Source organism: Psittacula echo (genome assembly GCF_963264785.1).
Source record: "Psittacula echo genome assembly, chromosome: 11".
NCBI classification, from domain to species: domain Eukaryota; kingdom Metazoa; phylum Chordata; class Aves; order Psittaciformes; family Psittacidae; genus Psittacula; species Psittacula echo.
In genome coordinates, this window is record NC_137746.1 from 13,453,010 (window position 1) to 13,476,112 (window position 23,103).

At 40.5% G+C, this 23,103-nt stretch overlaps 1 protein-coding gene across 20 annotated transcripts in view; it reads right to left on the minus strand.

The window, feature by feature from the left end:
• Window positions 1-23,103, minus strand: part of ANKHD1 (ankyrin repeat and KH domain containing 1) — a gene marked incomplete at its 3' end in the record, with an annotated part of 102,388 nt that overhangs the window by 47,882 nt on the left and 31,403 nt on the right. For 11 of the 20 annotated variants that reach the window (XR_013957827.1, XR_013957828.1, XM_080627422.1 and 8 more), the window contains exons 3-11: window positions 20,406-20,562; window positions 17,496-17,643; window positions 16,476-16,623; window positions 15,196-15,429; window positions 13,534-13,628; window positions 10,057-10,294; window positions 9,642-9,833; window positions 8,057-8,166; window positions 1,612-1,671 (exon numbers count right to left, since the gene is read on the minus strand). Coding sequence is in view for 18 of the 20 variants with exons in the window: in XM_080627422.1 (XP_080483548.1) it covers window positions 1,612-1,671; window positions 8,057-8,166; window positions 9,642-9,833; window positions 10,057-10,294; window positions 13,534-13,628; window positions 15,196-15,429; window positions 16,476-16,623; window positions 17,496-17,643; window positions 20,406-20,562 (1,382 nt within the window). Of the gene's footprint in view, window positions 1-1,594; window positions 1,672-8,056; window positions 8,167-8,363; window positions 8,730-9,641; window positions 9,834-10,056; window positions 10,295-13,533; window positions 13,629-15,195; window positions 15,430-16,475; window positions 16,624-17,495; window positions 17,644-20,405; window positions 20,563-23,103 lie in introns of those variants that run through there. The other 9 variants (XM_080627412.1, XM_080627411.1, XM_080627419.1 and 6 more) reach the window with 5 other exon arrangements.

Below are 23,103 nucleotides of genomic sequence, written 5' to 3' on the forward strand. Positions count from 1 at the left end.
CTAGACCATTTGTGTGCCCACCTGCTGTAGATCCGCAAAAGTTACTTCATTTTGACAGTGTTTTTTACATCAAAGATACAATTAATTTAATAATAAAATAAATGCTTTTCTATGATTTCAGCACTCTATTTAGCCCTGATAAAGGCTAGTAGATAGCATCAACTCAATCTTTAAAGGAAAGCATCCAGACCAAGCCAAAATAAGAAGCTGATCCAGTGCAGTGCTTCTGTCGCATTCACACCCTTTCTTTTACCTGGAATGGCCATAAATTTCAAAGATTATTTTTTTTTTTAGCTGTATTCGATAATCAAAATCAGGACAGAGAACATGAAAACTGTCAAAAGCATCCCCCAGCACTTTCCAATGTGCTACTTCCTTGTATCAATATGAAGTACATGCAAATGCTTTTTTTCTAAGAACAGAACTAGCAAGGAGTGCTCATCTCCAAAGACAACTTCCCTAGCTCTCTGCACTGCAGGACTCACCAGTGTTCTGCCTCTCTTCACTGCTCCAACCCTGGGAAACGCTGCAGTTAGTATGATCAGAAACGAGACACGAAGGAGAACACCTATGCCACCATTTTCTAAACACTTATGTGCTCTCCTGCTAATTCTGCTTGAAAGAATGTCTGAGAAGAATTTTCCATAGGTTTAGGTACCAGGAAGGAAGGGGAAGCAAGAGTATTGCCCACATCAGGTAAGAGTTTACATCATCTGCATCTTTTCCACTGGGACTCCAAGAGGAGATGAGAATCCAGTCAGTAATAACAATTATTTCCTTTCTTGCTAAACCAGTATTTCAGAGAGCAGAGCAAAAGCAGCATCATCAGAACCTGGTATTTTTTTTATCCTTGATTTCAAGTTCTCTGGTTTAGGTAATTCCAAGATCAGCTACATAAGGGCTTCCTTTCCCCCCAATACTATCCTCCGTGGTTCACAAGGATTCATGGTTGGCAAGTATTATTTCCCCAGTATACTTTGTTCAAGTTCATTTCCAACATCATATGTTATTTAAAAATAAAGGTCCAACTGGTCTCTTCAACTCCTAAAAAGCCTCTCATCCATGACAACGGTGAATACTTAACAGAAATCTAAGCAAAATTATTTAGATGAAGTTTTTGATGCAAGACAACAGCCAAACAATACATTTCCTATCACTGTGCTACTTTGCTCATTTTCCATATTGAATCCCTATCAAAAGATACAGGATTCCAGCAGTTACCACACTAATTGCCCCTCATAACCTTCCGGAGATATGTAGCAAAGCAGTATTTCAGAGGCACCTAAAAACTCAAATAGGCCTCTAGTTTAAAGCAGATACATGAAAAGGAAAGACCTTACAGGAAGACAGACACACAGCAACAGATTTAACACAGCTACTTATACTAACAGACTCAATATCACTTGCTGCATTGGTGAAGGCTGAGATACTGTTGTGTGAACAGGGGTTTTAGAAAACCCAGTAGCAGGGAAAATGCAGTACACAGCTGCCATGTCTGGCCTGCACAGGGAGGCTTTGTGTTTTTAAAGAGATTCAGATGCCTTAAAGCCATGCTTATTGCTAGCATGTATCCTGAGGCTGCAGCTTACAAGCATCAAAGGCCAACCTCACCTGATGCTTGCCCGGCTCTATGCCCTCCAAAATAGTCTTCTTTAAGTCCTCCTGCTTGTCCTGCGGAAGGAAAAAGAACAACTCACGGCTCTCATTCTACAAATAAATGTTGTTCTTGGTCATGAAGACCTGGAACATGAACTGAAACGGACTGGGTCCACCAGCTGAAGCCTCTGTTTTGCTGGAATTAGGCAAGCAAGCACAAAGGTAAGACCAAGCAATGCAGCTCTCGCTGGTTGAGATTCCTACCACAAGCCATTGGGATTCATGAGGAGAGCACAAAGGTTACATACAGCATCTTGTTAAATACAAGATGACTTTTTGCTCCTTAGTGGCAAAAGAGACAATTTGATTGTACTTTGCACCATCCAGAGGCTGCAATACAACATCCAAAAGGTGTTAACTACAAAAATTAGCTTCTCATGTGCTACAACCTTTTGCTTTATTTATAGCAGACTGAAGGCCAAGTCTAAAAGAAACCTGGAATCCCTGACCTTCCCCGATGGCTCAAGAAACAGCAGGGAAAAACATGACAGCTTCTCAGCTCCCTCATTGCCACAATACCATAGCTGTCTCCAGCATGGTTCCATTCAAATCCATACAGCATTGGCTATTTTTGTAGATGTTTAAATGCTGCCTTACACGCACTGCATCAAACATGACGTGTGTCATACACATAGAGGAAACTGAGTTTCTAAGTAAGGAGCTACATCAATGTGACGGATGTTATCAGCTGAAGGCAAAGCCCCCATCCTAGGGGAAGAACCAAGAGGCAGTTTGGCATGCCTGTATTTTCATTTTATCTGCTTTTGCAACTGGAGTTCTGTGGATGCCAGAGAGCCAGTTTTAATGTTTAAGGAAAGCCACATGTGGAATTTTAACTAGTACAGAGCAGGGAGAGCTTGACAGTGTAAAACGAGAAGAACGCAAGGATGAAGCAGTCCTCAGGAGTTTTCTTCCATCTCTCAAGTTCAGTATAAAAACACAGACATATTTTCTAGCAGAAAGATAAACTCCATCATGAGATCAACTCTCCTGTGCAGCAGAGTCATGTAGTCATGCCTCATGCAAGGCAGGCCAGACTACAAAGTCCCAATTTAAAACTGTTTTCTGTGCTTCCCAGCTGAGAAAAGCTGGCACCTTCTCACTGCCCCAAAAAAAGAACCTCTTGTTTTCAGCTACACTGGAACAGGCAAAGATGTAACTACCTTGTCAAGAGCAGTCTCCCTCTCAAAAAGGAGACTGGAGTCTCTAGTATGTAGCATTTCATCCAGGTCTGGTTCTATATTGAGGGAACAGTACCAGGCATCCAAACAGGCACTTTTAGTTTATAGAAAGGCATACATCTTAAAAGCAGGATATTACCTCTCATTAAATAGCACCAATACTCTGTGAGCTTTACAATCCTTAATCTCATTCCTGTGGACACATACATGCACCACACGTCTTAAATTACACAAGCTTTGAGATGAAGGAAACTGCTAGTAAGGACACGAGGAAGAGAAAAAAAAATAAAAGAGAACTCTACAGGAAAAAAGAAAAGTCTCTTCTCACCTTTGAGGTTAGAGAAATCCTTGCCACACAGGTAAATAACTGTCTTATTGAACTGCTGGTTCTGCTCTCCCGAAGCTATTAAACCATATTACCATCTAGAAAAATGCTTCTATCAAATTCTATTTCAGAGTTCTAATCTTCAAATTTTTACTCCTGTTACTTGCCAAATCTAAAATAAGTATTTTGACACCCTAAAGAACTTTGTAAGCAAGTAAAATTTACATTTGGTCCAGTGGCAGGAGCTCAGCCTAAGACCCTGAAGTCTCCAGTCCTGCAGGCGATAAAGGGATTAGGATGCAACTAAGGCACAGATGGGATCACAAGCTGAAGGCTTCAGATGTGCCTCATATTAAGTCATTCATACGCTTGGCAAGAGAGCAAGCTGATTTCAAAATGCATACATTAGCAAGGAAAGGTGTAGGTCTGCCAAGCTAGCTTTGTTACAGATTCTGACAGGCCAACTTTGTCCCTGTAAGGACATGGAAAAAGACAGATCCCTTCAAGAAGGGCAGCAGAAAAGCATCAGAATAACTGGTAACAAGCCAGGCTTCATGAACAATTAGTCACAAGGAGATACAAAATCATCAGGATACCACATGTGATTGAGCAGCTCTGCAGCAGACAGGGCCAGGGCAGTGTGAGCTCTGACACTATTTGTTTCTAGTAGAATTTGTCAATGCAGAGTCTAAAGGAAAAATTAGCTACAATCTAGAGAAAGTTCATCTCTGCCATCATTTTCTTTTAGCTCTGCTGGTTCTTATAAAGCCATGCTCCTTAATGAATCTAACAGAGTTCTCAAGGTCTTCACTGGCTCTTGAACTGAATTACACATTTGATACCTAAGCCAGAATATCAGTCCCTAAAAAGCAAGAGCTCACATGTTCTCCTTCCAAGAACAGCAGCCTTTTGTGCTGCGATGTGGTGATAATAATCAACTACAGCTCAGACAAAAACTGCACTGGGACTAGAACAGTTTGAGTTCGACAGGACCTTCAAAGACAATCTAGTCCACCCACCTGCCATGGGCACATCCAACCTAACCTTGAACTTTTCTAGTGATGGGCATCCACAACTCCTTTGGACAACTTGCGGCAGTGTCTCACCACCCTCATCAGAAAACATGCTCAAATTTTAGCTCAACGTTCTATTCTGAGCTTGAGAAAACCTCAACTGGACATGAGCAACACACAGGAATCTGTTCAGTAGAATGAGGTGGGTAACTTCAAAGTTGGAATATTTCAATTTTCAATAAGCACAGTACAGGAAATCCCCTGACAAACATCTCCTGCCTCTGCCAATTTGGCTAACCCAACATGCGAGAGACTCCTCTTCACACCTGTAGTCTCAGTTTGCACCTCATCTCCCAGTCAGTCTTGACCTCCTGGCAACTGAAGAGAGACTTGAGAAGCCAAGAAAGATTTGAAGTCTTAGAATAGATTTTATGCTTTCTGAATTGTAAAGAAATGGAAGAACTGATCACAACAGATCTTGACACCCAGTGTTTACTGTTCCTTTAACCCAAGAGCATTTGGGGGAAGAAAGAGCAATTTTCTTTCCTCAATTTGGAATCAGGGAGAAGAAAAATCCTCAAAAACTATGCTCCCTGCCTGCTTGGTCTGGAAGAAGACAGAATATGGAGGTGGCTCACAAATCAATAAAGTAACAGCAGCAAAATCCAGCACTGGCTACATATCTATGGGTAAATGAAACAGGGCCATGAGACAAGCTTAGGCATGGGATCACTGGTCATTCACACTGCTTATTGCTTTGCAGCCACCCTGGCGTAGTACTGGCCCTGTCAAAAACAACAGGGGATGAGGTCACCAGGGACTGTTCCCAACAGGCAGCATGGAAAATATGACATCAAGTTAACTCTTCACTTACCTGGGAAGCCTCACATGAACCCCTTCAACCCCTCATCCCATAACTCAGGGGTGTCCATTGTATGCTCCTAGTATCATGGGATGAAAATACCACTCTGGTGGGCTGCAACATAGCCACTAACATCCTTACAGACACACGGGCACAGCCCCAGGCTCAGTGACCTACCCAGACCTAGCGCTGGCACAGTATGGATGCCTTCAGCATGTGCCATTTGTCCCTGCAATCAGAGAAGAGCCCTCAGCCCTGCTTTATATTACTGGTCAAGACATAACCAGCGTTTTCCTCAAAAAGGACTGCTCCACAAGAGCTCCTCAGTGACTGCGTGTAAACCTCAGATATGAAGCAGGTTTCTGGAAAACAATGAAACATTAGTGGAAGCAATCCCAAGGAAGACTGAAGTTGCAGGATGAAAAAAGGAAAGAAAGAAAACCAACTGGAAAGGTATTTTCATTTGCTGTGTCTCAGCATCAGAAGGAGAGCAAAATTAATCAGACAGATGAAGATGGACCAAGCAGAGGCCTAAGTCCAGATCTGCATTCAGTTCACTACTCCACCACAGACTTCTTGGGACAACTTGCTGAAATCATCTAATGTCATTCAATTACCTATGAAAACTGGAATCTGGAAAAATAACCTCTCATGGTACTGCCAAAGAAGATCTTGCATAGTCCAGCAGCAAGTCCACACATTTCAGGAACCTTCCCCAGTACAAAGGTAACTCTGATCACAGGAGCTCACAACTCCTAATACAGCAAAACCACACAAAGGTCTGAAAGGAATCTACTCCAAGCCTGAGGCACCTGCCCTCAGCATTGCTGCAGTTGCCAGGTGTTTTCCCATTTACTTAAAATCAGAATTCAACACTTACAGATTTACATGGCAGGCCTCCCTTTCACGGACAATTTTCCTTTGCTTCCCTACAGCATTTTGCTTGAGGGTTCCCCATTTTGATTGGCAGTACAAGAAAATGCAGTAAAATAAAACTACTATAAGGAGGCTCAAGATTTTTCTCTTCAATACTGATCAGAACTAGATGTTAAAGGTCACAAACACTTCTCACCTTTGTGAGGAGAGGGGAAATAATACAAGTGACATGACTAATAACTTGAAGTGACATTTAAGCAGCAGCTCTTGACTGTTTTCATTTAAAAGTTTATGCAGGTAATACTTTTTGCTTTATGCTTTGCTCCTCACCCTAAGATACTTCATGGCTTATATCTGTTTATAACAAAGTACTTATTTATTTAAATACCCAACAGAACCCCAAACCCCTATCCTGTCCCTAACTCAAGTGGCTGCCGCTCGGCACCCAACACTGAAGTGAGCAAAGTGCAACACACACAAACACTCCCCCCACCAACATCCCCTTCCTCCCTGGTAGGAACATATGAAGCAGACCTTGACTGTAGAAGAAATAATAAGGCCTAAAAAAAGTATATTCATAAAGAAGAGTGGAAGTATTATTAATTCACCATTACAGCATTCATTTATTTGTAGTTGTAAATACAAATGTTTTAATTTTTCAAGTTTAAGACTGAAATTTAAGTACCTTCATTAGGATGCTGGTCTGTCAGGTTCAATGATAAAATTCTTTGACATCCTTATTATTTAAAAGGAATAAAACCCCCTAAAATATCCAACTAAAACTCAAGCCCCTCCCCCCTAAAAAAACCCCACACAAGCAGAGTGTGGAAAAAGAAGAAATGGTGGGAGGAGAAACGAAAAAAAAACCCCAAAACAACAACCAAAAAACCAACCCCTCCCCCCCAAAAAAAAAGAAAGGAAAAAAAAAAAAAAAAAAACAAACAAAAAACCCCACACAACCCCAAAAGAAAGGCAACAAAAAAAATAATCTTCCCTGCTTATCTTCAGAGCATAAGGCTCCTAACCTGCTTTAGGAGACTAACATATCAATTGGACTTTACTGCTTAAAAGCCTACCTAACAAACCCTGAATCTCTGTAGCTGATGAAGAGGCAGTTTTAGGTCTCCCACTATAGAACATGGAAAAAAATCAAAACAATTATGGAAACAGCTTAGTTATGGTTAAATGTGTTACAGAAAATAAACACTGTGAAAGCAATACACTAAAAGCCAGAGCTACAAGAAAGAAAATAGTTCTGGGACAAAGAACAGATCATCTTATGTTGGTCATTTAAAAGGCATTGCTTAATTTGGCATTTTTTGTGTTGTAGCTTTAAAAAGTTAAGAGACTCACAGCCTCTTAATTCAGAAACTAACCCTAAAGTAGAGTATTACTAGCTCCTAATACTAAACCATTTTAAATTCAGAGAAGTGGAGCAAGTTAAACTCTAATCCACAAGAGTCTGGGAATAACAAAGTAGCATAATGAATAAAAGCAATGCTGAAATAACTCCTGCTAAACAATAAAACTTATGAGTTATACTGAATTAATAGAATCTCAGAATGGTTTTGGCTGGGAGGGACTTTAAAGCTCATCCAGCTCCAATCCCCTGCCATGGGCAGGGACACCTTCTACTAGAGCAGGTTGCTCCAAGCCCCTGTGTCCAACCTGGCCTTGAACACTGCCAGGGATGAGGCAGCCACAGCTTCTCTGGGCACCCTGTGCCAGCGCCTCAGCACCCTCACAGGGAAGAAATTCTGCCTAAAAGCTCGTCTCAATCTCCCTTCTGTCAGGTTAAAGCCATTCCCCCTTGTCCTATCCCTACAGGCCCTTGTCAAATGCCCCTCCTAGTAAAAATTCCCCCTGATAAGACAAAAGTAAGAAGGTAATGAACTGTCACATGTACAAGCTGTAGATAAAACTTTTCACTTAATGGATGAAAGATTACCCAATAAGAATTTTTGGGCTTTTTTTAGATCAAACAGAATGTTCAGGCTTCTTAAAAAGTTTCTTCTGTGCCTGTTTTCGCACTCACTGTGAATCTCAATTGCCAAAATAGTTTTTCTGCTCTACAAGCATGTCAGCTTTGGTGTACAGTTTGAAACCAAAGTACTTTCCCCATCAGAAGCAATAGAAATCTTACCAGATCAGCACCAGCTTGAAGCAACACATCTGCAACATCAGTATGTCCATTTTCACAGGCATAGGTCAAAGCTGTGTCTCCTGTCGCTGTGGTGGCATGAACATTCGCTCCTAGAAACACAATAGTAGGACATCAGCTTATCAAGCATTTTGTATCAGATAAACACAAAAATCAAGGCACTTCCATCTGTGAGCAAGAGCTTCCACAGCCCAAGGGCATTGCTTTCATGGTAAAAATTGCTCTTGTAGTAAAAGTACTCTGAGAAGAAGCAAAAGCTTGGAAATAGCATGACCAGCAATCTAAGCACCTGTATGCTCAGTTATTCCTATATTCCCTCTATAGCAATGAAGATTCCAGTTGTTACAACACATAAAAGTGAATCCAGACAGTTGTCTAGACTATCCATTTGACAGGAGCTGCCTGCCAAGGAAAAACCAGACAAAATGCATGTTATTTAATTAGTATTAATGCTCCAAGACCATACACTTGTACATATTTCACTTGTTCTCTTCTCTTGAAAATAAACTAAAATAATAAACTGCACTAAATAAACTAATAAAATAAACTAAAAATAAAGCAAACTTTTTTTGCTTTAAAACCATTTTGTTGAAATAATTTAACTAGCTTCATACATGCCTCCATAAAGCTTTCATGTTATGCATGGCTCTGGGTATGTAATGCATTATACTCAATAAAAGCCAATGTGATTAGCCATTTTTGTATTCTCAAGGTGTGAGATATATTTAGAGACTCCCTGATGCCAAACCAAGGCTCCTCAATTCACTCTCCACATTATCAGAAGTGAAGTGCAAGCAGCATTCCCAGCGAGCTGGTGACGTGTCACAGCCTGGTGTCACTGCACAAAGAGACGCAGTTGTCACTGTCCCTCCATAAGCAGCGAGCATTACTTTCTAGAATTACAAATCCAGACAATTTCATTCTTAGGAAAGAGCATACAAATAAATAACTCCCATAAGAAGGAAGATTTCCAAAATGCAGGTCTCTATCATTTATTTTTTTAAGCAGTATTACTACACTTTGGTCTACCAACTTTCAACTGACAGATGAAAACTGAAGTGTCATTTCCCCCCAATTCCAGCAAGATTTAACTTTTACTACTGTATTGTGTAGTAGGAAAACTCATTCCTCACATCCAGAAATCCAGCACATTCCAGAGTGTCTAGCACACTATTTCCCAAGGCACAATTCCTAAAGTACTGGTTATTTAGGGAGATTGACTGCAGATAACGAGGCTCAGCCAAAGCAGAAGCAGCATATAAAAACAGGCATTATCTGTATTAACATTCTGTCCTAAATGCAGTTAGCTGGAAACAATGCTCCTAATGGATATATGGATGGTTCTAGATATGCCACACAATCCAGGGCTCTGTGAAACACTTTCCTCTGTTAACAGCATCACACAATATTGATGTGTACCATATGCTTTCTCCTTCTTGCTAAAGTATCTGAGAATACAGTTTTTTGTTACAACAGTGACACAAATAAGCCCAGGTATCTTCTAAACCACATAGAACCATTGAGTCTATAGTATTTGTGGACTAGGTCATTTGCACTGTACACATACCTGCTGCCAGCAAGTATTTCACCAATTCAAGATGACCCTCTTGAGCAGCTTCCATCAAAGGTGTTGAGCAACCAAGTTCTATATCAGCTCCTGCTTTAATAAGGAAGTCAGCTACTTCAGAAAAACCTCCACAGCATGCCAGAGTAAGAGCTGTTTCCTGCGTTTCTTCTGTCTGTGCATTTATATTTGCTCCTAGGAAACAAAGTAGCTGTTATTTTAACTGTTATTTAACAGGGTAGGAAGGTGAATGCCCATCATCTCCACTATTTGAGTGTTTTACCTTTGCTCTGTAGTTACAGCAATGAGCAGTGACAGCCTCATGCTACATCAGAGGAATTTGCACCTAATACTTAGTGGCAAATGATCAGCACTACATTCTTAGTAAGGAACGCTCAAGAAACAGCAGTGCTCTCACCTTGTGCCAGCAGCAAGGCAACCATCTCTTCATGGCCTTCCCGGGCAGCTTCCATTAGAGGAGTATAACCTTCATCATTAACTTCCTCCAGGTTAGCTCCCCTCTCAATCAGGAGAGCTGCTAACTCCACGTGCCCACCACAAGCGGCCAAAGTGAGTGGAGACTCAAATGAATCTGCAGGCATGTTCACTTGAGCACCACTGTCCAAAAGCAAGCGTGCCACCTCCACGTGCCCATCCTACAGAACAGGAACATCAAAGTCAGAAACATTTGAAGTCACTTGATGCTGGAGTTGCAGCCACTATCACACTAGGGCTGAAAATGATCCTAAAAAGACAGGGTCTTTTAACTGATGATGGTTCCATTTATGACATAGTTATGGCAATGCTTGAAGCGACATTCAGTTTTCCACCTATAGCTAAGGTTTAAATGCAAGAGGAAAAAAAATGTAGATCTACGGTGGGCTTTTGGTTCTGTATGTTTTCCTTTCTTGAGGAAGTAGGGAAAGAATTATGGGACAAGGCTTTCTTAAATATCCAGCACAATCCCTGGGACACAGAAGTAATACAGACAACACACAAGTACCGTAAGTAATAAACCCACTTCATGACTAAACACCAAAACAAACACTGGAACAAATATTTTCTTTTTCTCTGTAGTTGAATAACGGCTTCTACAGGCAAAGAAAAAGAAAACTCCAACTGGCAATTTCTAGATCCTGGGAAAGACCTGCAGAGAAACTGAAGTGGGTTCAATGAGGTAGGTAACAGGAGGAGGGTAAACTCAAACAAATCTTAAAAGAGACTGGAAAGTGCGTTGGGGTGAAGCAATCTTTGTCATAAAGGAAAGAGAATGAGGATTGCCAAAGCAATCTGTCTGAGCCCTTACCAATCAAAGCATATAAATACAGCTCTCAGCTTCCCAGGAAACTACCACTAAACTCCTCAAAGTATCTGAAATAGACCAAGTACCAAAACTCCATGTTTTACCTCAGGTGCGCTCTGAGGAGACCCAATACTTCTCAAAAGGGGAAAAAGTAAAGAAATTTTGACATTAAGAAAGAAGAAACACTCTTAGGGGTTCTCCCTCCCACATAACTTCAGAAACTGGGGTCCAAACTTGTGGAAGAATTTGGAGAAGAGATCTGGGAAAACTGAAACCAATTGCAAACTACTCCTAATGAAGGGGGAAGGTTCAAGCCATGCAAAAAGTGCTCAGTGAGATATAGAAGGTCTGAGAGTCTAATCAGAGGACACTTCAGAATACACAATAAGATAACTTATGGATGGAAAGGGAATTCCAAGTGAAAGACTTCAATTGAAGTCTGCTCTGTATCTCTCAGTGGAGAGAAAACCACTTGCTGCTTTGCATACTGCAAGTGCATTAGATGCATCAACTTGGTCACTCCATTTGCCATCCAAAGAAATATGGGGTTCATCCAGAAGTAAACTGTCAGCCAGCTTTGATTTAGAGCCCTGTGCCCCGACACAGTCATTCTCCTAGGATTTGGTAGTTCAGATGGATTAATTCTTCAGACTAGCCCCAATGCACACTGACAGATGTTGCTAGAGTACTAAGGAACACTTCTTCCTGAGGAAGACATAAAAAGGGATAATTTCAGTAGAGAATAGCAGTTGTTTTTAAGATGTGTCCTTTGAAGGAAATCTAAATGAAATTGGGGAATACTAAAGGGGAAAAAACACATTAGAAGACCTCTCTGCCCCAGGTTCAAGCCAGAGCTGTTGAGGCTAGGGCATTGTTACCTAGGGGTAATTCATAAAGTTATAACGTTAATAATTCCACTAATTCCCAAAATTACAGAGCCTCCTATGTATTAAGAACCACAACCTCAAGTGAACTGCCAGCTCCCCATTCTGATCTCACCAGAAGTGCCAGCCAGTAACTCAAACAGCTAACACAAATAGGGATATCAAACACACGACTCCTGCCAACACTTGTCTTAAGTTGACCATGAAGCAGGTAGTAACCTGAGATGGACAGCAATCAAGTCTACAATCAAAGACAGGCTGCTGTTCTCAGAGAAGCTGGCTAAAAGCCAACAAACACCTCATCTAACTAAAGGCATTTTCTAGGTGTGGCACTCTACCTTGTCCAAAACATACTAAAACTCAAAGGCACTTACAATATAATTGGTGATCAGACACCAGACATTTCAGCTCCCTCTGCAGCATTCACTAGCTGGAAAACAGTGAAGACCGACTGGGAAGAGTCCCCACGATTTGATGGAACAGTTCCCTTCTGCAAGGGAGCAGCCAAAAGGTAACAAGGAACACATTTCATCATTCAACTTCAGAGTTCGGACTTGAAAGGATCGGTTTCCTTTCAGTTGTTTCTAAAGGTCAACACACACTGTAATGCAAACTAGTCTGAAACACCCAAGAACTAAAAATGTGCAGACAACCCACACAGCTTTATCTTCCCCAAGCAAGACACTTCACAGCCTTCAAGTCAGCCCAGTGCTCAGACTGCATCAACATGACAGAACGAAGAGTTACAGTTTTGCTGCAATGTCCTTTAGGAGACAGCACTCTCAATTCCTTACTGGCACTAGGGTCCCATGCAGAGAACAGTATTCAAGGACACTGTCACCATCTCACTGTTAGAAGACTTCAGCACAGTTAGAGACGGTATAATCTGACCTTGGTCACTGCATCATCACCTCAACAAGTGCACTGAAGGAACACTTGATCCTCCAGGTCTCGGAAAACTGGAGGAACATTGCAGGCTGCCTTCTAAGGATTACAGGCTACTGGGAGCAAATTAAGGTTCCTTTTCTTTATTCAAAGAACTTCTGCTTGAAGGACAGATAAAAGGTCTGGACAAAAATAGCTGCATGTATGTTCTGACACAACAGCACATTCTTTATTAAGATGAAACTCTTGGAAAAGGAAATCTTTCCTCAATGGCTGCTTTGAAATTAGATGAGTTGCTCAAGAACTAAAAACTAACCTACTTTTGACTTACTGTTTTATTTTCAGAAGAAAAACCTCACAGCAGCATTTACAGAAGCCTAAAAGAGAGCAAACCATCCCTACATGCAAAACACTTCCTGCAGCAGTGCAGGAACAATGTAAGCATCAGTCATCCAGCTCAGTGTACTTCTGGAAGTACATACCATGATGATCTGAGAACTTTTATAAAGGCAAAGATGGAAAAGTGACTCCTACACCACAATAGAAACAGTGACTTGGGCTCAACCTGCTGTACTGCACTCTAGGTTAGTTATTCCTACACTTTACAAAGGGAGTATACAGAACACATCACACCCCCAAAACTTAAGATTCGTTTTTCCTTATAACCAATTAGTTACCTGTGATAACTACAGTAAATGCTTCGTATTATCACAAGTAACACATGTTCACTGCAGAACCAACCTAGCTTGTTAACAAGGGCTCACTTTATCATCTCCTTTATTCCTGTCATTGAAAAGGGAGCAGCAAAATAAAGGCTGTTTACCATGCAGGCCTCCATCAGTGCTGTGTGCATCTCATCTGTTTTATGCTCTTGATCAGCTCCAGCTTCAAGCAAAAAACGAACCATATCTAAATGGCCTTCAAATGAAACAGAGCAAAATAAATAAGCATTTAGTATCATAAACTTTTAGTAGTACAGACAACACACTTGATGAAATCATTTTGATTTTCACAGTTTGCTATTACAGGTTTTACAAGTTACCATTTGCAAAACTGTTCTTTCTAAAGTACTCTAAAAAGTATCAGAGCAAAATGGACAGCAAGAGTTTAGTCTTTCCCACAGATAATTGTGCAACTCTGAGATGAAGACAGACCTTTCCAATTCAAGTTCACACAACAGGAACCTTCCCTTGTAACTTCAAGCTATAAAAAACTGTGCTTATTCCTTATTCAGCTGTAGAGTGACATATCATTTAAGTCTTCCAAGGCAGCAAACAACTGAGGGCATTATCTTTTAGAGAGGTCCATGCAGATCTGAACTTAACTTTAAGCTTTTTAATCACAGCATCTACATATTCCTGAGAACCAGGACACACACATTATGTCATATTATGTTATCTAACACTATTTTTAGAAGCTTCTACTGAACGCTACCAGTACTTGCTTTCAACTCTATTATGGCTTCTGTCCTTTTAGAATCTGGTCCTTACACCAAGTTGTACATTTTATCCTCTCAATGAGCACTCTCCTCCAAGACAAGACTTAGTCTTATACTAATTGAGCTACCTTGTTTTCCTATCAATCATCTTGAATAGAGGAGATCTCTAGTCGATGAGTATCTTACATTACATACATTAAGTTCTGGGTCACAAGAGACAAGAATGCCCCTCCAAAATGTCCAGGAGAACTATTACTGAAATGTTTATGTAAGGAACTACTATATGCTGCAGGAAACGCATGACAAATCCAGATGAGTTTTCACTAGTTACACTAGTATGTATCCAATTCTAACCACAGAGGCAAAACCTGATGTTACTATGACAATAATCTGTATCCTTAAAGATTCAATTAGGAGGAAAACAACTGTTGGAAATTTTATGGTGGCTTTTGGAAGAAAAAACAACAAAACAAAAACCAACTTAGAAGCACACTGGATTACCACTGCAATAAGTTACTTTCCATAGAAGCTTTACATAGCAATATAAATTAACTCAAAAGGCCGTGAAAGCCCAAAATGTGTGACAGTTCATAGATATCCTCTAAAATGACACTAAAGAAACAGTATTCAGTAATAACACCAGCATTGTCACCACATCGGGTATTTGAGGAACATTCATTCCAACTTCTCATTTTCCTAACAGCTAACAGAGATGTTTTCAGAACTTGCAACACAGTTGGTGAAGGGAATTTGAATGAAACAAGGGAATGCTGTAGTGGAGGAATAAAAGAATAGTGGTGTGTCAAAGCACAGGTTTGGACACAGCCTGTCACAAGTTTCCATCTGCGACATATCAAATACATGTCTACCACAAGTAGACAGGCTTAATACTGCTACACCATGGATGATCATTTCCTGAGCTTAAAACCAAAATCCAGTATTCCAAAGCTCTTCAGAAAATATTCAAATTACAGCTGGAAGCTTTAGTTAGACAAATCCTGGCAAATAAATGTAACAAAAAATACAAAACAAGGCAAGAAACAATACCTTTATAGCATGCAAGTGTAAGTGCACTTTCTTTGAACTCATTGGAGTGAGTGTTGATTCCTGCACCATATTCCAGCAATACTCTTGCAACCTCAACATGACCCGCACTGGCCGCTTCCATTAAGGGGGTATGGCCATTCTCATTGTGGTCTTCTATATTAGCACCGGCTTTCAACAGCACCTTCACTATGTCAACAAAGCCCCCGGCACAAGCATAAGTGAGAGCTGTGTTCCCTGCAGAGAAGAAGTAGTTTACGTGAAAGCCCTTTCCACCACTCACAGGAAAAGAGATTTAACAGCACTGAACAAAAACAAGTACATGGCTGGCAGCAGTCTCTTACCTCACAGAAATGCTACTCCAGCCAGTGATTTCAGGCTGGATAGAAAAATCCCAACACAACTATAATGTGAAAGAGTTTTAATGCTAAACCAGTATTATGAATCAGGATTTTTTTTCTTTATTATGTTTCCTACTTCAGCACACAAAGAGAGATCAAATACACACACCCAGATCAGTGAATAATTTTCACACTCACTGTAGTTGGGGGGGGGGGGTTAAGGTTTTTTTTGCCTAGGACTATGCTGTAATTCCTTGAAAAACTTTCACTGGCTAGATGAAAATAAACTTCTAACTTAAAACTTGGGTACTTTAAGTGACAGACAATCACATATGGCTCATGTTTTAAATGCTACAGTCAGTTTTAAGGTAGGTTCTGCTTAATACGGCTAAACATCAGGATAAAAAAACATTTCATAGTTCAGACACCTGGCTTTTTAAAATTGGAACAAAGTTTAAATTCTATCTTGATATCAGCAAAATCCAGCTGCAGATTACAGCTCTCAGCAAGGTTAGTTAAGCTGTGGTCAAGCATCAGCAATGTAGAAAACATTCAATGCTCACATAATTGTTCCTCCTCTTTGGTAAAAAGCAATAGACTGAAATAACAGGTCTTGACCAGATGTGTCCCAAGGGAGTCTTACTGGGTCATTTGGGATTATACAGATGAGAAAAAACAAACTTCACGTGTTTTTTTCAGTCATCTAACACCACAGTGATTTTCACAGGAACAGTCCTTTCCATTACAGTTTATATTAAAAACAATCTTTAGCAACAGCCAGGTAAGAGTCCAAACACATCTGCTATGATCCAGTCTATTCTTAATAGTTCCCTTTCATGTTTCGTTGTGAATGAAACTGAAGCAAAACAACAGATGTGCAAAACAGCTGCAGATCTTATGTGTCAGTCTTATTAGTTCTTGGTGTTCCTGCTTCCCAGTTACCTGTTGAAGACTGTGCGTTGACATCAGCACAATGAACAAGGAGCAGCTTAACAATGTCCACGTAGCCTCCGCTGGCAGCTGCCATTAAGGGAGTTATGTCTCCTTTGTTCCCTCGATCTTCAACGTTTGCATGCATCGCTAGTAGCACCTAAGGGAAAAAAATCACTTTAATGAATAAGGTGCAACACCAAGATTTTGCTTCTGTGTGAGAACGATTCCCCAGGCAGCCTGGACATCCCCTTGCAGCAACATCCCCAGTGGTGAAGCACAATGGCACTCCCAGGACATTTATAATTGCTACCTGCACTGTCCTCTGCTTCAGGAAATGCTCGCTTTTTACATTTGTTCCTATCTGCTAAAATCAACATGAGGTTACAGTGCAGCACTGACATTTTCAAAAGTGACAGGGCAATTCACTAACCAGAATGACCGCAGAGAAACTGCAAACGTACATTAGGGACCACAGCACACATCAGGATCAGGCTTACAGTTATCTCCCTGTGCTCTTGCCTGACACCAGAACATGCAGCTGGCCACTTTCTGAGAACTATCACCTGAGCTCTGCCCTTTGATACACAAGTATAAAAGCCAAACATGAGCAGAAATTAATTCACTGTTGATACAGATGTGATTAAAAAAAAAGAACTGAGTAACTGAGACATGAGTTTTTAGAAGGGAACCACTTGTACTGTTCGATTTTGGTGCTATTTTAGATCCTCTTGCAATGTCTGCTTGGCAGAATAGCTTGACTGCATCTAGAACAATACCAGAAAGGTAGATGTATCACAAAACATGAGATACATTCTTCACACATCCCTTAAACCTAAAGGCATATATGACAGCATTTCCCATTTAAAAGACAAACAATAACTGGAAACTCACAATAAGCTGTATTAACCGATACTCTGATTAGATTATAAAATACATTACACTCCTAAATAGCTAAAACGTTTACCTATCAAAGAAGCCCCTTGGACAATGCTTCACAAAGGTTTAGTGGTGATTATATTTGTTACTTACTTGTGCCAATTCGTAATATCCTGCTGAACAGGCCAAGCAAAGGAGACTCTCCCCTTCTTCAGTATGCTCATTTACACTTCTTCCTTCATCCAACAGCTTCCGGACAGCATTGACATCCCCATCCGAGCAGGCCTCTGCCAAACTGCGACTGGAAGATCATTATACAGAATGAGCTCAACGTGATCTTCAATAGATGGGTAGCTTTACTACGCAAGGGTGAAGCCTTTAAGTAAAGACTCATGACTTGGCATTAAGCCTTACCAGAAAATAATACCTTACACATTTAAGTATATACATACATTATCTCTGTTTCACCCATCGAAATAAAGATCTTGCTTACGTCTAAACAAGCTCCTGTCCTCATCAGTTGCTAGCTCACATAAGCTCTCATACACACTAGATGGAGAGAATACTGCTCAAAAGTTAAGCTGTGGTGTTTGCAAGGTACAGCAGTAAGCCTTCCTGATGTTATCACACATGAGCAGCATGCCAGATGCACAGAGGCTACAACCACACCAAACTACTGACTACAGATACCAAGGCAAAGTTCTAGTAGAGGAAAAACAAAGTGAAGAGCCTATTATCAAAGACCACTAATACTGAATACTGCACAAGACAAACTGCTGACCACTGTCTCTCTTGTAGCGGGACTACTTCTTTCTCTGCGGTAGCCCAAAGCTTTCTTCTTTTCATTGAAAACACCAATTTCTTAATTTAAGCAGCCATTTCAAAGAAAAATCCTTACCTTACCTAACGACATCTTAAAAGAAGAAAGGAGAGGAGCCTTAAAGAAGTTTATTGTTTCCTTTCATGCACTGTTAAAAGCATATTACAGAAGTTTTCAGATGGATGAAATAAGCCAATTGAACTACGTATTTTTAAACAGCAACAATAATACAGTCCTACATGGAACACTACTTTAAAAAAGCCCGCATGAAACAGTCCTTAAAATGCTGCAAGAGGTAATTACAAGCTAAGAGTTTGAAGGAAAAGACAAGACAAACCCTGAGTTCTTGGCATCTAAAAGCTCAGAAGTCTGAAATCACTACTTTAACCACCATTAACCTCTGAAGTAGAGAATAACTATTTCCTCTGACAGGTAGGACGGTTCACTAACCAAACCTAGAAACAAGGTGAGCTGAGCTTCAATTAATTTCAAACCAAGTTAACTGTCCTTCAGATCTTTGTCTATACTAAAACCAAAGTCTAACAGCAAAGACAACTGTTAAAGCACTGCTAAGCACAAGTGTTAACAAACCAGAGCAAGTCATGCTCAGCACCAACTCAATTATGCTTCTCCAACCGAGAAAATATGTGCAAGGAATGACTGTCCTCAGCCACCAGGAACCAACCCACAGGTAATGAATGCCCTGGTGAGAGGAAGGGGCAGTTAAACCAGAGCCTTCTGTTCTAAACAGTACTGGACTGAATGTGATGCATTCCTATCAAGATATTTAATCTGCAATACATGGAAGCTTGTTTCCTAAAACAAAACCTAGCACAGTATGATCTAAACACCTTAAACTTCTGCTTTTATTCCTGTAAAAGACAGAAGTTCACTCAAATTCACTGACAATGCAGAAAATATCCATTCCTCAGGAAAGCATGCAAGTTTCAGCTAGTCAAAAACTGTAATGGTTGAACTGTGTTAAACGCCTATTTTGAAAGGAACTTGTTTGTCATATACTCCAAAATGAATTAAGCTGTGCCAGCAGCTGACAGGTAACAGCTGAGGTCTGACCTGAAGAGAACATTCACTTATCACTTACATTTGCACTGTAATCACTAAGTGAAGTTTATTATTTGGCTACATAGGCCATATAGTGAAGCAATGGGATCCCTCTGAAATCCTGCAGGACACTCTCACAGCTGCCCCTTCCCTAGGACAGCTCTGTGCTGACGGTACAAGCAGCTCTGCTGCAGCCCACATGTAACCAGCATTTACAGCTCAGGTCCATGTTCAGCTGGGAGGAGGGAGAAGGGATGCATGCACTTGTGCACACATACAGTCTAGCCTTTGGAAACAGAAGCCACCCAGCCCCATAACCTGTGGGACAAATCCTGAAACACATGCATCATTCTCAGAAGATGACCTTGAGACACTTCCTATAATACAGAACTACTGTGAAACCAAATGTGCCCGAGGAAACAGACTCATCTCACCCTAGTTGACTCAGGCACCTCCAGAGGTCTCCTAGTTTGCTCTCTGCTCAGGTTCCCTTTGAGATATTTCCAAGACATTTTGAAGAAGTGACAAGAATGGCACTGGGCTGCTTAAGATATTTAGGAGCTATGTACATCACTTGTCAGAGTAGGAAATATTTCAGGACCCTAGAGATGCTTTGAAATTACTAATGTAGAAGAAAGCTTTTGATGACATAGGACAAACCTTCAGTTCTGTCACCATGGGAGTTAAATGCCATCCTCAATAATTCTCAGCTAGAAAAAGTTATCAGATTATAATAGAGTTTTAATTTCCCCCTAAATTCCTGAGCAAGATCCCAGGGCAAATTGCTGCCCTGTAAGTATGAGTAGTCTCTTCCAACTTGAATACAATGAGCTAGATTCCTTAGTTTCCACCAAAGTATGCTGAGGCAGTAATGAGAAAACTATCCCTAACTCTTCTACAGCTAAGAATTTAACCTCGTTTGGAAACAGAAATCAACTGTCCGGTACATAGAAAGAGCAACAGGTTAGAAAATAACGTTATTTTGTACCTTTCTCTTACACTTTGACACCAATAAGCTGATGGGACAGCAGTAACCCCTTCAGATTCATAACTATTTCTGCTAGTAGTAGAGCAAACACACTGCCAAATATCAACTATAAAATTAACTTAACTTGAACTTAAAAATACAAACTTATATTCTATAAATGGGAAACTGGGTGTGGGGAGGGATCAGTACGTACTTGTCCACTTGTCCTGCATTGTGATTGTTCTCTGCTCTCATCCGCGTCAATGCAGCAGCAGCTTCATCCAGTGCACAGCTGACAGAGGACGTGAGTCTCCGGAGAACCTCGGGATCTGCGAAGGCTTTGCCATCGGCAGTGGACAATTTACCAATCCCTTCAGTGCACGTTCGTTCATCAGTCGGGTTAGTATGGAAGTCACACAAAAGAAATGCAAAGACACTATTTTAGATTTCAGCCACATGCACTATTAGTTAAAAATCATTTGCAAACATGCCAGGAAAAAAAATCCGATATTTAAAAGTAAGCAATCTTTGCCTGAGACCTGAACATTTAATGAACTTTAATCAAGCAGAAAGAAAACTGTTTTTCAGCTGGCAGCTTCATTACCTATCCTGAATTCCCAATTCATACCTGGGGTTGGGGGCGTTTCAGAGGAGTAAGGGTAAATCCAGGGGTCAAGCTCAAAAAAACATAAGTTTGGGCAACAGGTAGTATTCCATAGGCTTGGTTTGATATTTTCTGAATGGGATGAGTTTTCCAATGTACAATGTGTCAATCTATTCCTCCTTCCCTGCCCAACTTCACCCAAAATGAAGCAGACTTGGCTCTAATAGAACTTTTTTTTTAAGAGTAGGAAAAAACCTAAAGAAGTTACTACCTTCAAGTCCCAATAAATTAACATTCTAAATGGTACAGTTCTGGCTGTAGAAGGACAGAAATCATGAAACAGAGCTTCACATATTTTCAGTGTACTTGAAATCAACATCCCCTCCACACTAACATCACACAGCAGAAATGCTTGGGCTCGAGGAACTTGTTCTAACAGTTTGTCTTATAAAAACAGTTGGTTTGCTGCAAGAACAGCACCATAAGAAGGTCATTATCCCTCTCATTTACATGGCTGATATAAAGTGATGGTACACCTGTGCAGCTTTATTCCATATAGTTCAACACAGCCTATTTTGCACACAGTTGCCTCTGCAGTGCAGGCAGGGCTTGTATTTGCATATACAAACGTGCAAACAGTGTAAAGAAATGCACTGATGAATAGTAAAACACCCCCCCCCCCAAAAAAAAAAAAAAGTATCAATCACATGCTACAAAAAGATGATGGTCACTGGTTTACAGATCAGCTGTCTTCACCATGAGGGACCAGTAGCTTTTCAATTCAACAGTGTCAAATTAGACATAAACCTCAGGAATCAGCAAATCTTCTATTTGGTATGTGCATATCTCTGCAAGACTGACTTACACCACATCTCCCAGTACCCAACTTGCAATTATTACAGACTAAATACTGAAACCATACTTTGAAAGTTTCACACATCACCTTCAGTCAATGCCCATTCCCAGTTTGAGAGCAGTCTTTTGGCTTCTCATTAATGTAAGAATCAATACCTTCACCCTGAAAGCAATTCTGGCACACTCTGTTACACTGCCCTACATCCCTGCTGCAGTGCTTACACCTGCCTGCCACCAAGGTGCACATCTATGATGGGGCGCAGAGATCTACTTGGTCATCTGAAACCAAGCACGGGCCATTTCAAGTGTCACTGTTTCTGCATCAAGATATCCAATTTACAACATCAGAATGAAGGACAGAATATATTTACACTGGGTGAATATATTTTAAACATTCCAGTATGCTTTATTGCACGCTGACTGTTCACACTGAAATCCTTAAGGAAAAAACCACATGTTGGACAATGCTCTTTGTATACAGCAGTTAGAAAAATACTGAGAATTCATACTAGCATAGTCATCTTCCTAAGATTCACACGCTTTTAAAAACTTTAAAGTGTTGTTAACAGATGTAATTCACATTAAGCTAAAGAGCAGTGTAGTTACAAGGGAATGCTCACTTGCTGTTAACTTAAACCAGTTAAAGAAGTGGTTTGTCAGAGCACAAACTGAACTACACCATCAGGATATTTTGGGGCATTTTGCCTTTAAAACTTATTTCTTTATTACAGCAGCTGAAGTTTATTTAAGTTCTTCTTTCCTTTTTATTAATTTCAGCATGCCATCCTTAAATTTCCATAACAGATTGGTGAGCCCTTGAAGAATACCCACAATATTCACAGGCACTGATGACATCCTATGCAGTACCCAGGACCGCAAGTGCAGGGGGACCTCCAGGAGTTTGTAATCTGAAGATGCCCAAGGAGTTGCACTGGAATCTGACTACATTTGACTGCCAACATTCCTTGTATAGTGACAGAAACCCTGTTTAGGAGTAGCTGATTCTACTTTGCTTTTCAAAACTACTCATTTTCACATCCATTTCATACATACCATGCAAGTCCTCTCCTGACACAAGCAGGTAGGTACTCAATACTCTTTTACCATAATTTTTTTTTACCTCACCTTTTGCAGCATTCATTAGAAAGATGGACTTGGAACAGAAATGCTATTTCCAAGTTCTTAAAAATTCTCTGACATTTAAGGTGTCATATACTTCAATGTTGCAACAAACTTAGAATCACAGAATAGTTTAGGTTGGAAAACCTTTAAGATCTAGTCCAACCATTCAATACCTGCCAATAAAAACTTGCTCATAATCTTACCTCCTCATCCCAATCTATGACCATTTGATTATGGTCTGGCACATCCTCAAAAAGATATCCAAGCCACTTGGCAATACCATTTCTAATCACTACATAACAAATCACACACCACAGTGCCATTATGTACA